A 15,305-nucleotide genomic window follows, 5' to 3' on the forward strand; every position below is an offset into this window, starting at 1 on the left:
GGACGTAGTACATGGCGAACACGGTCCTGCAATGGCGAGTGAGAGCTGACGTTCATGGACATCCGGAAGTAACAGACATGTTCGTGAAGGTGGTTCGAGGTGTTCACACGTAACTTAGTAGGTGATCTGTGTGGTGCAACTGTCGAAGGGACTGGCATCCGTCAAGTAGCAGGTTGAATAGGGCAAGCAGAATAAATATACATGAAGTGATGGAACGAGTCTGATATGAACGTTATGTAATGCAAATGTGTCGAACAGCATGCACATTGCAAAGTCAAGTTGCACGAGATCTTTCACCTACACGTATTGGAGCCGATGTCCGTGCAGGCTGGGAAGGAACTGATGCCTGTCTGCAGGCGGTTTGAGGTAGGCTGTTGATACCTACATACGTAGCTTAGGTGTTGTCTATTATAATTTTCATCTTTTTGGACTATGCTCGAGTGTTTTTACAGAGACGTACTATACATATACATATATGACATTGACGGCACTCAGATATGTGCCGAAGTGGGAGATATCTTGGTACTCATCACAAAGATACCTCACACATCAGCACATATCGAATATGACCTGGAGGTCCGTGCTCCTGTCCATCTGCCAGCGTGCATAGCTATACTCTCGAAATTCCTAAGTAAGCAGTGATACAGGTGGAACTTGGAAATACTCCAACTAGGAAGTATGGGACGCTCGCCACCTCCAAAACTACTTTTGAGTCCAACATGTAGCTTGCGGATGGCTGCTTGCATGGGCCGAAGCCCCTCAGTCCCGTCCGGTGCTTGAGGCATCAAATGGTGCGTGCGGCGATTTGCACATTGACGCTAATGGTGGCGTTACGAGTGCCACGTCTCTCTGAGGTGAACTTCAATGGCCGAATACCCAGCAAGAATCATGCATGGAGGCGTCGTCAAGGTCGTAGTTCCCGACGAATAGAAAAGACGACAGCCTGCTGAGCTTGAGCAAAGGCCGGAAAATTTGGGAGGGAAGTGGTATGGGGAGCACAGGACGGACCATCCCCATTGCGTTTCGTCGACCATGCAGATGTGTTCCAAGGATCCTCAGACACAGCCTCAGATTCCAATCCGCAAAAGTTGGGGAACAACACTGCAGGTGGGAACCACACCAAACTCTGAAGGATACGACCACTGTCATGTGTCTTTGGTGGACGCGTGTAATGGGCTTCACTGATGTCGTGAAGAATTCTTGACACGCTCCCACTCCGTGGGTAGCGGCTCCTTGGAAAATCTCTGCGATTTAGAGTGAGAATTGTCCTGTTAAGACACAAATGTCATATATAACTCACAATGCTATGATCCATCGCGACCTTCCAGGTAGACACATGATGAGGGGTGCCAGATTTGACTGTTCGGACCAGAGTGTATTGAGGGTGGGAGGTACCAGCGTGGAATATGTCATTGCGATGTTTATCAACTCTGCCGTCGAGGGACATTCCATCATTGAGCCGGGAGAGGCGTGATTTGAGTTGAAGCGGAAGAGATAATACAGGTACAGTGCTAAATGTCGTGGATGGCAATGTCCAAGTTTGTGATTTTCTTTCAGGCTCAGTAAGCCTAATTGCGATGCGCAACAGGACCTAGTTCGAATGGGAGTATGACAGGGAGTGATGGATCTTCAAAGATGAGTGATTGGAGTCGATTCACTGCGATTTTATAGGCGACGAGGACAAAGCCAGGAGTGGCTCATTTATTTGATACAAAGGGAAGTCTGTTGCCAGCGGAGTAGCACCCTTTACAAAGGCTGAATGTCATGAGGCGGAACGACCACGTTAGTGCACGGTGTGAATCTGAAGATGGTAATGTAGCCTTCCGGTGTTTTGGGACCACGACTCACCAGTATCCATATACAAACCACTCAACGATTCGGACAACAACAGCGCAGGCAACACAGGTACATATAATTGCAGCTAGGAGTCAGTTTACAGCCTAGTTGTCCGCTGTCAATGTCAATGTCAACACGTTGCCTTCTGAAAAGCACAAATCGCATGATCATAAACGTCTTACCAGCAGCCAGTGCAACGATCTATCATCATTTGGTTAAATCGACTCCACATTCTAGAGACAGCTGACTCACCCCAGGGGCCAGAGAACAGAGCCGGTATCCAGCAGGTAGAATTAGATGTTAGCAAGGCTGGGTATTCCTACATGAAATCTTAGATATTTGAAGAGAAACGACACCACTGCACACATCAATTAAACTTGCAAATCCTGTACAACAAGTTAGAACATAAAAGTAATCATGATACTCCGAGCCAACAAGAAGGAAGAGATCTCAGGCTCCCATCCGTGCACTGTGATCTAGATCAGATTGTGTGAAGTTCAACTTGAAACGATCACTCACCCAAACTGAGAGGTCGGGCATTGGGAAGAACCATCGGTGGAGCCGCTATCTGAGTCGCAATGTCTACTAGTAGTGTTCAAACTTCAAATGAGTTCATCGTAGCCTTACACATAGTGATGAAGTCATATGGAATTTGAACACCGTGGTGGAAAGACGACAATCACAGTGTGTATCATACTGCGTCGGATGACCAGCGATATCAACTGTCAAAGTCTACTGTGAAATAGTAAGCCTACGCTGCCAGAGAGGCAGTAAATAAAAACGGCTACCTTCAACTCGATTCGGGCATGTCGGAACCTTCCGGCAGAAATTTGAACTGCCGTAAGGGCTAGGTCTTGACCCACGCAGCGACGCTACCTAGTAAGTACGACCATTATGATCAATCAGAGTCAAGTCAGCTCGTCCTGTCTCTTTTCCCTTGCCTTTATCACTTTCTTCCGCATGATAGTCATGGCAAGATCGAGAGGTCAGAGACTCAACGATCCTAACACGTTACTACAGACTTACAGAATTTCAGGAACAGCTCGAGGAGAAAGATGAGGCTCTTTCGACGAGGCAGAAACTGTTCTCTGGACCCATGTCCAACAGAGTATAGGCCCGTCGAAGATGAGCACTAAATTGAACGAATAGATACAAACCACATGCATAAATATTGTAAGTTTAATGTGCTATAGAATGTTATGCAGCAGCACCGTCTGCAGTGATGATCGATACGGACTCGAGGAATTTGATATCTGATGTTGCTGTTGCAACCGTCGCCGCTGACCGCTCAGATAGAGTAAGCTTCTCAAGAGCATCCTCGAACGTGTCGACATCGCTATCATCACCGTCCTCCTCACTCTCTTCACTTTTCTCCGACGCAGACCCCTCGGAGTCATCTGGAGGTTCGTCTTCAAAATCAAGCTGCCGCTCTTGTTTGTACATTTCACTGAAGAAGATTCACATGACGTACCGGATCGTAGACAACTCTGATGATCAGACTGCAGCTCGGACACGTCGCGATATCTTCGTAGTTGGCAAGCTGCTTGCGAGAGATCTCGAAGCGGTCTCCGCAGGGACAGGGATAGTGGTAGACGCCTTTTACCTCATCCCATACCATATCTTCAATTTCAATCTCGTCGTAATAAGCCCCCATATTGTGAGAGAAGGATTCGTGGCTGGAAATAGTTGATCGGGATCAACTCGGGATGATCAAAAAAGGAAAAAATTAGTAGACAAATTGGCGGGCATGGAGTGACTCAAACGTTGACTACTACCATGAACTTCCTCTAGGCTAAATATGACTCGAACAACGACCAGTATACCCAGTCTTTTGAACGATCACATTTTCAACCTTTCAATTCGGAACCTAACTGAGTCAAGTATTCGTGAGGTGGGTTACACTTCAAGTTCCCATGAGCTCTCATCAACACTACAAGAAACATATCGTTTGCTACTTGAACAAGAACGTGACTTCGTTGAAGTTCAGGTGCGTCATTAACTAAGATCCAAGAATGTAGTGGAGGAGATGTGATTGACGTGAAAAGGGAAATCGGCCATTCAGTGCGTACGGTAGGAATGTGGAGACTCGGTACTCAGATCTCAGATGCGAAGGAGACTCAAAGCCTGATGTTGTGAGCGCCTTCTTCACACCTCTCGAACCAAAGACACAATGCTAGTACAATAGGGCGAAATAAAGGTCACAGCTCGACAAAGACCTTCAGGTGTCGTCCACATAAGAAAACAAAAGGTCTCGGATGGCCAAGGAGTGCCGACCGACCATGTCGAAACCACCGGCGAGCGAGATCACTAGCACCCTTCCACATATTTTACAGGCATTCGCACTGACACCCTTTGCAACAATGCAGGATCTCTAGATATGGATAGCTGGTGTAACAGTGGTGTTGTACCTAAGACCCGCTATGAGAAACTACAATAGAAAGGTGTGTTTGTTGTGGACTTGTGGTTTGCGAAGCACTGTAATTTAAATAGGGACGCGACAGTTGGCCGAACGCTAGAATATCTCCAACCTCCATTTCCAACGTCTCAACCTCCTTCAAGTTCGCGTTAATATGCAGACGTTCAACTCAAACGCTGATTCATCAGCAGTCTCTGATACTATCAGTGCTATGCAAAACATTGTAAGTATTGTGTTTTAGTTGACGTCTGAACATAATAATAAACATTCACTTCAGCAGTTGGATGTAGTCATGCATAAGGCCTCAAGCCAAAAAGGTGTCAACTATCGAAAGAAAGCCAAGGTTGTGCAGTCAAACAAGTCTCACAGCACACTTACATCGCCTGTTTGGCGCTTGCCCACGGAAATCCTCGCTCAGATTTTCCTGTACTGCATCCCAGAAGACGGAAACTCGATTCCCGCGCCAGATCTGGCCCCCATGCTGTTGACCACAGTATGTCGACGATGGCGGGAGGTTGCTGTGGATATGCCGGATTTATGGCGCAGGCTCCGACTGGAAGTTGGGCACGGTGACTGGCAACAGAGAGCTTTCTGCTATGACACCTACCTCAAGCGATCGCGAGGACGTCAACTGTCGTTGACACTCGAGTGTCATGACAATAACTGGACGGAGCTACGAAGCCTGCTCCAGCCATACGTCGATCAAGTATCGTCGTTGTCTGTTGGGTTTTTCTCCGGTGCCGGCTCCTTGGCGATGACGGACTTTCGGGGACTTTCGGAGCTGGTCATATACACGGGCGGTTCTGATACTTTAACAGCTGTCATGCACTCCATCGCGCAATTGCCTCCCAACATGCGTAGTCTCAAGTTAATGGACCTGTGGCTTAACCTTAGGGTCTTACCTCACCTCAATTCTCTCAGATGGGCCGGTCTCACAAATCTTGACATCGTGGTAGACGGACTGGATTCCTTTGTCCGCTTGCTCCACCTGTGTCCCAACCTCTCGTCTTTGACGATGATTGGGATATTCACGACTATCGAGACCTCGGAGACATTCGTGCACCCCAAACTTCAATCTTTGCGCATGTCCGGGCATTTGCTTTTGGACTCGACCGTAAACCTTGGGCTATTCAATACCATCACGCTCCCCAATCTACGCACGGTCGAAGTCCGCAATATGGGCCAATGGCCTCACGAAGAGTTCAAGGCGTTTGTGACACGGTCGCAGTGTCCCCTGGAAAGTCTGATCTTCGGCGGTGGAGTGAGGAAAACGGATCAACAGTTAGCAGAATATGCTACGCTTTTTCCTTCCCTTGAACTAGTGACAGATCCTACGCGTTCCAGATTTTACTTTTAACTTTATCATGTAGTATATACACGGTGACAGGATCACTATATATTGTTTCATGCCATGTACATATGGAGTATGCTTGAATTTCAAATGTTTCAACAGCTGGAACGGCACAAATGCCACTGGCACTGCTACTGAATACCGTCAGGCTCAAAGAACGAAGAACGTGTGAACTCTGACAACGCCGGACCAAGTTGAAGGGACTGCTGTATAATTCAAGTTGTTCAACTCTGGAGTAGACCGAGCTCTCTCGACTTTTCCTAAACAGCGTCTCTCAATACTTCATTGCACTTGTGATGCGCAGTGCACACACATGGGCCCGCCCGCCGGAACCCGGGCCGGTGTGAATTGTGTTAGCGCTCAAAGTCAACGTGCTGGTCATCCGAGTCATGCTTCGAACGTTCTTTGGAGTTCTGCCAAAGAGCGGGACGCCCATTCCCTTCTCACACTACTTCTCAGCGTACCACACCGTTTCTTTCACAACGATCTAAATCTACAACCACTCGCGATGACTGAAGATCATAGGCCAGATATCGATCCTTCTCCACGAACTCTCAGATCCAATCAGGTAAATGTTGCTGAAAGCTCGGTACGTGGTCTCTTGAAATCTATCGTCGTCCTTACCCATTATTCGTCCAGAACCAGCCTCGTAGAGGATCTTGTCAGTTCCTGCGCAAATTGAAGAATGGGTTAACCAAAAAGCTTCCTGTGCGTAGACGTGAATACTGTTTGTTCTGAATACGCCGGCTAATATTGTACAGAAATGCTCCAAGCGAACACGCAACCGCACCACTGCGGTCCACGACGTCGGAATTGAAGAGGCTTCATCGAGTCAGCAAGTCGAGGTAAGTGCTCGAACTTGCTATCCCAGTCCTTCGGTATTCTTAGAGGCGCTCAGGACACGTTGCATCTCCATCCTTCCAACGACAACAAGCATCCCACCACATCTGAGATTCCCAGTGACTCCGTGAACCAAGGGCTGTCCGGAGAGCCTGCTCCGCAGGTATTTCCATCAACCTGTGATGGTACACAAAACATGCGATCACTCGGGAAACATGCGACTTCTATGACATCCGCCGTCGAGAATGCCCCAGCGGATCTTACTGCCGCAGATAATTTTGAGATGAAGTATCTCCAACGCCTCAAGATTATCGATGGTGCCCTCAAGAAGATCGCAGACGTATGGGTCATTTCTTGTTGATTGGAAGCGAACTAATTAAGTTGTATAGGTTCATCCGTACACAAAGATGGCGCTGGGTATGCTATCTGCTGCATCCAAAGTATGTTTAGTTTGGAGTCCAGTCTCCTATTCAAAAGTTCTAATTCCATGAAGATTATAATTGCGCAGGCACAGCGCGACAAATCGATTCTTCGTCTTCTCAAGAAATTGGCTGAAGTTTACCGCTTCATGGCTCAAGATGACAGTCTTGGAAAAATTGAATCGATGCGCGATATCGTTGCAAAGGTCGTTCACCAGACTCTTGAGTGTGCCCGTTTTATCAGGGACTACTCGGAGACGAAGAGCTTTTGTGAGTTACCAAGATATCGTACCTTGTACATGAATCTTATACCATATTATAGGGGAGAGACTCACGAAAAGCGCTATCTCGAAAATGATCAAACAGTACAGCGATACTTTGGACGGCCTTATGCAACAATTCCGGGACCAAGTCGATCGGGACGTGGCTGTCTTCGTCCAGGGGACGGGTAGGGATCCTGATACACTTCTGTCTTGAAGTTCACTCACACCGTTTCAGGCGAAACCCTGGATCTCGGGGATATCGCTTATGCGAAGGGCGCAGGTCTAGATACCATGAAACAGTGCCTACCAGGGACGCGCATGGAGATTCTTTCCCAGATTACGGACTGGATCAACGGCAGTGGAGATGCTGCTAAACGTGTGCTATGGCTATCTGGTCCTGCGGGCAAGGGAAAATCAGCCATCGCCCACACGATCGCCAACTGGTTCAAGGAATCGGGAGGCCTTGGTTCATGTTTTTGTTTCGATCGGCACAGAGAAGCAGAACGTCGCCATGAAAAGATTTTCTCCACCATCGCGCGCGATCTTGCTGACTGTGATTCGGAGATGAAGCGAGCGTTAGCGGATGCGGTCAAGGATGCAAATTCGCTCAAGAATACGACGGATGTTATCCAGCAGTGACGCGACCTTCTCATGAAACCGCTAAAGAAGTTCTCTGCGTCAAGCGTAGGGCCTGTCTTGATCGTGATCGATGCACTAGATGAGAGCGGTGGAAAGGAGACGCGGCGCAACCTCCTTCGCATACTTGCCGGTAGACTGCAGGACAAAGGTCTTCCCCAAATCACAGAACTTCCATCTAACTTTCGGATTCTCGTTACCTCTCGCCCGCTCCATGACATCGAAGATGCATTTCACGGCGCTAAGCATATTCTACGGTTGTCCATGGACGAGATACCAGCAGCAGTGGCAAAGCGCGACATCCACGCGTTCGTATCTGAGGAGCTGAAGAAGCTACCAGATTTTCGCGACAAAGAGTTTGCAGAACTCGCTGCGAAAGCCGATGGACTTTTCGAGTGGGCACGTCTTGCTTGCGAATACATCAAAGATGCACCTCCAGGCGTACCACAAATGCCTCGCTTCAATGCTCTCGTTAACCGCAGGGCCGGAAAGCAAAAGAACCTGTTGTACGATATGTATCTAGTCATTTTGAAAGAAATCATGAAAAGGGATCAATATGACGACGACGAGTACAAAGAAGCACTGACAGGGTTTCGTTCTGTGATGGGACAGATACTTAGCACAGCTGAACCACTTCCTTTCAATTCCCTCAATATCATGCGGGACTACTTTCCAGACGAAAACAAGCCTGACAACATGGACATTATTAAACGCATGGGATCCCTCCTCAGCGGCACCACCAACTCACGTACTCCCATCCGACCCCTTCACGCATCTTTCCACGACTTCCTGACAGACAAGTCATCCAGCAGAGAATTTTTTGTTGAGGTGTCCAACGTACAACGCGACCTTGCATTCGCATCGCTACGAGTGATGGAACATGGCCTTCGCTTCAATATTTGTGATTTGAAGTCGTCATACCTCCCCAATTCCCAAAACGCAGGGCTGCCTCGACGAGTTAAAACATCCATCCCCCCACATCTCTCCTACTCTTGTCGATATTGGGCTGAGCATGTTCGAACAACTGACTTTGACGATAAGCTCGCAAAGGAAATAAGATCACTCTTTGACGACGAGCGACTGATGTTCTGGATCGAAGCACTCGGACTTCTCGATGTATTTAGCAGCGCAGTTACTGTGCTTCCATGCGTTGCCAAGTGGCTTATCCTTCATATCCCGTTCGTTCCTCTCAAACTGCTTATCCAAATACCTCAAATACCAATACATAGTACCAAACATGCCTACAACACTCCGAGTGCAGGGATGCAGATGGCATAGGCACAATAGTATGTCGTGCTTCCATTCGACGGTCATACATACCTATGCAAAAAGCGCAGTCGTGAATTGTCAGCGAGAGCAAGAAATTGATGACAACGTTACTGACGATCCAAGAACATTGCCTGTCTGGCCCAGTGCGTTCATCAGAGTAATATCAACGGCGCTTCGCAGGTTCTCTGAAGAAAGTGCTGCTTATCCAACCTAAGAGCACCAAGTATCCAGCTATAACTCGAGCCATCAGGAACCTGTACATTTCTGAGTACAAGAGTGACGACTCCCGACCGGCGATACCACTCACAGTGAATTATAGCGCGCAGCCTTGTCCATCATAAAGATCGACATGATGAATGCAAGGGTGTCGAGTGCATTGGAAATAATAAAGCATTTGTAACGCCTCTGCTTCGTGTCAGAGTACCTGATCTCCGCGAGATGCGATTTTCTGATAGAAATGATTCACTAACCATGTAAGAGCAAATACGATCATACCCGCGAATATCCATAGAGGAACGCAAAGCAGCAGCGTTACAGTTGTATCATATCCCAGTATCACGCACAGCGTTGGGACCGCATCTTCCAATCAGACACAGCATCTCGTAGTCCTTTCATGGTCGTCTGCTTCCTAAGCTTGTCAGCCTTACCATAACCATCTTCTACAAGGCGAGAGATAACAATTGCGCTTTCCTCTGGGGTGAACCACCTGGCGTTATGCGGGAAATCAGGAAGTATGAACATCGCGCAAACCGCGACCAAGATGGTGATACTGCCTTCAATGTAAAACAACCATCTACAAAGCATTCAGTTATAGAAACGCTCGTCACCTGCCTCCATGCAGCTTGCCTAAATGTGTCCTGTATGCCGCGGAGTATAGCAGATGCAAACAGGGATCCGAATGTAAAGTTGAGAAAACTTCCGCAAGAAACGAGAGCTAGTCTCAAGGCGACCTCGTCTCTCCTGTACCGTTTATATACAAGAAATACAATTCCGGGGAAGAAGGGAGCTTCGGCAAAGCCGAGAAAGAAGCGGGCGACGACAATGCCAGTATCACTTGAGTCAAACAATCAGAGACTAGATCTGAGCAATGCAAGACAAGGAAGTGTACTTCGTTGTGATTCTTGAGCACGATTAGCAGCCATCTTCATGAACGGTCAGTGTCGATAAACCTGACAATACTGATATCTTAAACATACAGCACAGAATGATGACAGGAGGCCTCTCTAGCCAGTGCAGGAACATGTTCCTGAAGAAAAGTTACGTTCAGCTGTTTCTCAATCGAGGACGAAATTCACCCTGGCACTTGCATGATAATGTATCCAACAAATAGAACGGACAAAATTGTGGCGTATTGTTCCCTATGCAAGTACAGGTCTTTCTCAAAACCTTGTAACCGAACGTTGCTGTAGGCGTCATTAGATTCATACGAGTACAGCGGTACTATTTGACACACCTAATATTAGTTCTGTCAATACTGACAATACAGCAAGTGTCAGAATAGAGTTCGCAAAGACCCTAACCCACCAGACTCAAGGTGTATAAGATCAGTATTATGGACATACGTAAATCAAGCTTCCTCAGTAATCCCTTTCAGGTCATTACGAGCATGACGGGGGACAACAGTGAGTAAGTCGGTGAAAACGTTACGTTGTTGGATCACAGAGAGTGGGTATCGTCAAGGGTGGGAAAACTAACATGCAGGCTTGGATATATTCTTGGCGACACGCAGTTGAGAAAATACTGCGAATTGATTACAGCTGAAAGCTATGGATCGTCTGAAAACGTCCTGAATCAATACTGATCGTACCACCGAGGATCACAAGAGAAACCAGGCTGCTCCACCAGGATCAACCTCTAGTCTACCTAGCGATGCACCGGATCAGCGACTCCGCCGATTGGCTTGGCCAAATAGTGGATCAAAGTGGATGATACAGTGTGAATGACAGAATTTCGCAACGAGAACGTAGCCATCATCCGGCAGAAGCCCCGGGCCAGGGCCAGCGGATATACACATCGGAATATGTAACTTATAGAACTATCAAAACAAATACACCCTGAAAGTAGTTGATGGGACTGATACCGACCTAGATCCATTTAGTTTAATAACGACCTGCAAGTTGCTGTAGAATCTTAGTCAAGACTCATCTGAGCTACTGGCAGATGTGCAACCATCGCTGTATCTCTTCTGTATAGCATAAGCCTAGGAGAGAGGTTATGGCTGAATAATGCATTAACTTTGCTGGTGAAAAAGGTTTAGTAATGTGCCAATGATGCTCCTGAGTACGAATCGTAGTGCATCACGAATGCTAACCATCAGACACACCAGCCAAGCTTGCCTATGGTACATAAGCTCCAGTGAGAGTTGCCAATGCAGCAGGCAACCCTTTACGACAAAAAAAAAGTGAATTGCAAGGATGATTTTACATGTATAGATAATATGGTACCAGTTGAACGTTGAATAGCGTTGAAGGGAATGCTGTGATAAAGCACTGGGCCGGATATTATGCGGAAATAGTGGAATGTGAAAATATTTGGGGCCGAAGTATACATGGCTGTAGGAAGCTGAAGACGAGGCACGGCATTGTAGTAGTAGCCGCTGGTTGACTATGATAGTCAGTCTGTTGAAAGTTCTGATCCGACCCGTAGTTCCCACACTTCAAAATGTGTCAGTCTTAGTAATTGCTATGTCCCGTTTAGCTCAGTTGGTAGAGCGCGTCACTAGTAATGACGAGGTCAGTCGTTCAAGTCGGCTAATGGGAAATCTTTTTGTTTTGTTTCTCAGAAGTATGCTGCAGCGATCGGTCTTCAACTACCACAAAACCCGGTGATCCGAATTCAAGTTGTCTGGATTCCTAGTATCCTGGTAGCTAGCCTCGTAACTGACCTACATGCATAGCTGTAGTATATAGTTCAGGGTATCAGGTAAGCGCGATGCACTGCTTACTAGTAGCACTGCCCCTGCAGTACTACTTCCTTGTTGCTTCCACTGTGACTTCAAGTTTCTGTACTTGATTTCATATAATTATACGTAAAACACTGGCAGTCGGTCAACGATGCATCTGCATACACAAGCGCTGGATGGTGTACTATATGTAGCGCCAACATCACCGTTATGCTCCACCAAAACCGCTACTCTTTGACCCATATTTCTTGAATATGTTCCTACTCTCAATTGATCCCAGTGGTTGGCCGGACGACGATACACATCAGGTTGCCACCTATGTTTTAGGTTCGTGAAGAGCAGGCCCGATGCTGTTTGACACTATTTATGACTGGTTTTGCAGTGGCGTCCTCGACTGCAATGCTCTATGATTGGGGTAAGCAACACAGTACTTGTCAAGGCGATTGTTGATGTCACTGTATCATTTAGCACTGACATTCCGACAAGAGGTAGGTTGATGAGTTGATGCCATTACCAGAACAGTCATCTCACTACACACAATGATTCATAGGTTGAACTGATCTGGGTGAGTAGAACTCTTATCGCATATTGACGCCAAAACGAGACAGCTAATTCGAGGCAGAAGCAACGCTGGTCTTTCATGACCCTTCTATATGTCATCGTATGTAGCCAATATCGTGCGCTGTGGCGCACTCGCCAAGTTATACATACTGACTGGAGAATATTCTAGGTGCGCTACGTTGGAATACTATACTCTATGTATGTTCGCAAGGCCAACAAGTTGGCACTGTACTAATAAGTCATCTCTCACTATCAGCAACAACCTACTGCGTATGTCTCCTTACTCTGTTGCCATTTCTTCTGACCAACAGTAAGCAGCGAGTCTCCCAGGAATTTCGATGACAGATGTGGTAATTATCTCGTGCCAGCGTCTGCCTGCCATGCCTGTCCAACTGACTACACTTCTACTTAGGGGTGAGTGAAATGCCTGTTTTAGGGATTCTATATAACATCTGAAATAGCTGTAAGTTTGACCAAAGTATTAAGCTCCGAGACTCTTCAGTAACTATGTTTTCCAGGTACCCTATTTTTCCTCGTACAAGCAGTGACATATTTCGTCATAAATACCATACTCGGCAGTGAGTTACTGCGTACTCCGCTGATATTCGACTGAAATATCTTGCAAGTCATCATGATTGCTCGATTATATGCCATGTATCAGGGATCAAAAAAAATCCTCGTCTTTCTCATTGTAGTCTTTCCAACTATCACAGCCGCCTGTGGAGTGCTGTTTGCATTAGCAATCCGCAGTTTTCCTTGGGGTATGTTTCGGTTATCATGAAAGACCTTGAATCATCAAGCTGATAGGATAGATTTCAGATCACCTCGTCCTCTCCGGCACCAATCAGTGTGTTTACGAGGTTCAGAGAAGCCAACAACTTGAACTTCTATTGGCCGGGGTTTGGATACTCCGCCTTGTGTGGGAGGGCATTGTACTCTGCCTTGCAGTCTGGATCGCTGTCAAACATTACCGTGAAATTCGGTGGCTACGTCCAAGATGGTCTAAAGGCTGTTTCACGGTGTTAATAAAAAGTCATGTGCTTTACTTTGCAAGGTGAACTCCTCACCTTAACGCGATTAATCTTCTTTCGCTCAAGTTCCGCATGTGCTAGCTTTGCTGCTGTTTCTTGTTTCAGCCTTGGTTGTTTGTCTCCTAATATAATAGTAGGTGTGCCAATCTCTGACTGACATCTTGCGTCTGACCACCATTTTGTCTATAGGACTCATATTCCGTGGGAGCTCAAATTTATTATGCCATACTTCAAATCGCCATATTCGTGCAATTATTCGTGCTGGGACCACGTCTCATCCTTAGCGTTCGAAAATATAATGCCAAGCTCGTTGATAGCGTCGACCTAGAAACTTGTATAAGTTCCATTGATTTCCAGGACTCCGAGTCGGAGCACGTATGCATGTCGACTAGCACTAGTAGTGTGTAGCACGAAAATGGACCGAATGTTTGCATACTCTGCCCGTGGACTCGTTAATGGTGCTAGTTTGGTACCAAAGTTAGAAGTGATAGTGTATTATGTAGCCAATACTTGATGTGTACCATCGGGCATCGCCCCAACGAACAATAAACAAATACTCAATGCACTGTATCACTACTGGAATTAGCTATCTACCGTTATTCGCATTATGCTTTCGTGCGAATGACTCCAAAATTCTTGACATGTTTTTTAGATAGTATACTGTCCACCCCGGAAAAGCGTGATTTTGAGAGGGTTGAAGTCGACGACGAGCTTCGTATCCTTATTCAGTGCATAAACAGCCTTGGCATTTTTCCCATCAATCGTCCCGAGAACATCATCACTCAACAAAGGGGCACCCACTGAGCAGCTTCGTTATATCGTTTCCTCAGTCCGTCTCCTTCGTCCATTCGCATGCACACGATGCCCTCCTCGTGTATGATAACATCAAGCACGAATTTGACGTTGGCATAGATGGACGAGTGAATGCTCACGGCGAACCCTGGATGATGAGGGCTAACTGTTCTGGAGGTTCGATTGAGCACGGGAAGCGCCGTGACGATGGGAGCGTGCTGCGAGAGCGTGTCCTCTGCGACAGAAACTGGACTGGGAGCATGTTTTGAAGTCAGGATGTTTGAGGGCGAGAGTTGTTGGGAGGAGGAGCTTCTTCCTTCTCAAAGATAACCAGTATTGATGCCACGAAATCGAGAGATTGCGAGACAAATACTCAATGGCTCCATCTCGCGTGTCACGGGATACAGAAATTTGACGAAACCTTCAAGTCAGCCTTTCTCATGCGCGACCAGCCGTTTTCGCTGATCGAAATCACACAAACGGATCTGTCTCGGCATTTCTTGCTGCCTGTGAAACCGTGGTCGGTACCTTTAGTACTCCCGCTGAAGTTATATACCTAGTGGTTGACCTGCAAATTAAGTGCGTTGTTGGGACATGAGGTCTTAGTGCCCATCGTCGACCTTGCTACGGAAAGTCAACGATTGCCACTAGCACCGCGCACCGCTCAGTCGAGGAACTCTACAAAAACGTTTGCGGGGATGGAGCAATAGATTCCAAACGAGCCACCCGAGCGGTCCAGCCATTGGCTTGTGAGATGGACATGCCTTAGACCAGCGCATAGTGTCCGTGAATATTAGCATACGATTAATTTCGTGCGTCCTCCCACCTAGTTGATTAAAGCATTCTTGACACAATCTGACGACTTCGCATGTAGCATCCACTTAAGGATTAAGTCTTGTGAGGGTTAGGAGCCAGACATGACTGGTTTAGGAGCACTGCTGAGGTTGAGGGTGTGTTTTAAGACTACAATTTTTGACGCTGCGTACCGT

General features: G+C 47.0%; 5 protein-coding genes and 1 non-coding gene across 6 annotated transcripts; 4 read left to right on the top strand and 2 right to left on the bottom strand.

The window, feature by feature from the left end:
* Positions 1 to 2,624: 2,624 nt before the first annotated feature.
* Positions 2,625 to 3,605, bottom strand: HD556DRAFT_1394345 (zf-CSL-domain-containing protein). Its single transcript, XM_041303640.1, has 2 exons — positions 3,308 to 3,605; positions 2,625 to 3,258 (listed from the first exon to the last, which is right to left on the bottom strand). The coding sequence occupies exons 1-2, from the start codon at positions 3,488 to 3,490 to the stop codon at positions 3,034 to 3,036; spliced, it is 408 nt and encodes a 135-aa protein (XP_041156931.1). The 5' UTR covers positions 3,491 to 3,605; the 3' UTR covers positions 2,625 to 3,033.
* An 801-nt stretch (positions 3,606 to 4,406) lies between these two features.
* On the top strand, positions 4,407 to 5,609 carry HD556DRAFT_1446504 (uncharacterized protein; the record flags this gene model as incomplete). The annotated part of the gene is made up of 2 exons (XM_041307105.1): positions 4,407 to 4,475; positions 4,530 to 5,609. 2 exons carry the CDS (start codon positions 4,407 to 4,409, stop codon positions 5,607 to 5,609), a joined length of 1,149 nt encoding a protein of 382 aa, XP_041156932.1.
* A 143-nt stretch (positions 5,610 to 5,752) lies between these two features.
* HD556DRAFT_750281 (uncharacterized protein) lies at positions 5,753 to 7,558 on the top strand. The gene is made up of 7 exons (XM_041311499.1): positions 5,753 to 6,171; positions 6,243 to 6,311; positions 6,365 to 6,448; positions 6,502 to 6,783; positions 6,833 to 6,883; positions 6,937 to 7,132; positions 7,185 to 7,558. Exons 1-7 carry the CDS (start codon positions 5,917 to 5,919, stop codon positions 7,337 to 7,339), a joined length of 1,092 nt encoding a protein of 363 aa, XP_041156933.1. The 5' UTR covers positions 5,753 to 5,916; the 3' UTR covers positions 7,340 to 7,558.
* Positions 7,559 to 9,148: 1,590 nt separating this feature from the next.
* On the bottom strand, positions 9,149 to 9,688 carry HD556DRAFT_750333 (uncharacterized protein). Its single transcript, XM_041311500.1, has 3 exons — positions 9,501 to 9,688; positions 9,338 to 9,435; positions 9,149 to 9,284 (listed from the first exon to the last, which is right to left on the bottom strand). The coding sequence occupies exons 1-3, from the start codon at positions 9,537 to 9,539 to the stop codon at positions 9,194 to 9,196; spliced, it is 228 nt and encodes a 75-aa protein (XP_041156934.1). The 5' UTR covers positions 9,540 to 9,688; the 3' UTR covers positions 9,149 to 9,193.
* A 2,029-nt stretch (positions 9,689 to 11,717) lies between these two features.
* Positions 11,718 to 11,790, top strand: HD556DRAFT_t90. The gene has a single exon. It is a non-coding gene; the product is annotated as a tRNA-Thr (tRNA).
* Positions 11,791 to 12,324: 534 nt separating this feature from the next.
* HD556DRAFT_1394367 (uncharacterized protein) lies at positions 12,325 to 14,084 on the top strand. The gene is made up of 12 exons (XM_041303641.1): positions 12,325 to 12,347; positions 12,401 to 12,420; positions 12,483 to 12,497; positions 12,555 to 12,593; positions 12,663 to 12,691; positions 12,750 to 12,763; positions 12,812 to 12,844; positions 13,012 to 13,071; positions 13,120 to 13,254; positions 13,313 to 13,547; positions 13,606 to 13,657; positions 13,714 to 14,084. Exons 1-12 carry the CDS (start codon positions 12,332 to 12,334, stop codon positions 13,930 to 13,932), a joined length of 867 nt encoding a protein of 288 aa, XP_041156935.1. The 5' UTR covers positions 12,325 to 12,331; the 3' UTR covers positions 13,933 to 14,084.
* The last annotated feature ends 1,221 nt before the right edge of the window (positions 14,085 to 15,305 follow it).

This window comes from Suillus plorans (genome assembly GCF_016647745.1).
Source record: "Suillus plorans strain S12 chromosome Unknown HD556scaffold_54, whole genome shotgun sequence".
NCBI lineage: Eukaryota > Fungi > Basidiomycota > Agaricomycetes > Boletales > Suillaceae > Suillus > Suillus plorans.

Bases quoted from the DNA above. Each gene is read 5' to 3' on its own strand.
- HD556DRAFT_750281 (XM_041311499.1), top strand. From the start codon at position 5,917: ATGGGCCCGCCCGCCGGAACCCGGGCCGGTGTGAATTGTGTTAGCGCT. The intron at 6,784-6,832 runs GTATGGGTCATT...TAAGTTGTATAG, and splicing joins CCCTCAAGAAGATCGCAGAC to GTTCATCCGTACACAAAGAT. The intron at 6,884-6,936 runs GTATGTTTAGTT...AATTCCATGAAG, and splicing joins TGCTATCTGCTGCATCCAAA to ATTATAATTGCGCAGGCACA.
- HD556DRAFT_750333 (XM_041311500.1), bottom strand. From the start codon at position 9,539: ATGGATATTCGCGGGTATGATCGTATTTGCTCTTACATG. The intron at 9,436-9,500 runs GTTAGTGAATCA...GACACGAAGCAG, and splicing joins ATCGTATTTGCTCTTACATG to AGGCGTTACAAATGCTTTAT. The intron at 9,285-9,337 runs GTGAGTGGTATC...AGAAATGTACAG, and splicing joins GCTGCGCGCTATAATTCACT to GTTCCTGATGGCTCGAGTTA.
- HD556DRAFT_1394367 (XM_041303641.1), top strand. The intron at 13,072-13,119 runs GTGAGTTACTGC...ATATCTTGCAAG, and splicing joins CATAAATACCATACTCGGCA to TCATCATGATTGCTCGATTA. The intron at 13,658-13,713 runs GTAGGTGTGCCA...TTTTGTCTATAG, and splicing joins GTTTGTCTCCTAATATAATA to GACTCATATTCCGTGGGAGC.
- HD556DRAFT_1394345 (XM_041303640.1), bottom strand. From the start codon at position 3,490: ATGGGGGCTTATTACGACGAGATTGAAATTGAAGATATGGTATGGGAT. The intron at 3,259-3,307 runs GTACGTCATGTG...CAAGAGCGGCAG, and splicing joins TCAGAGTTGTCTACGATCCG to CTTGATTTTGAAGACGAACC.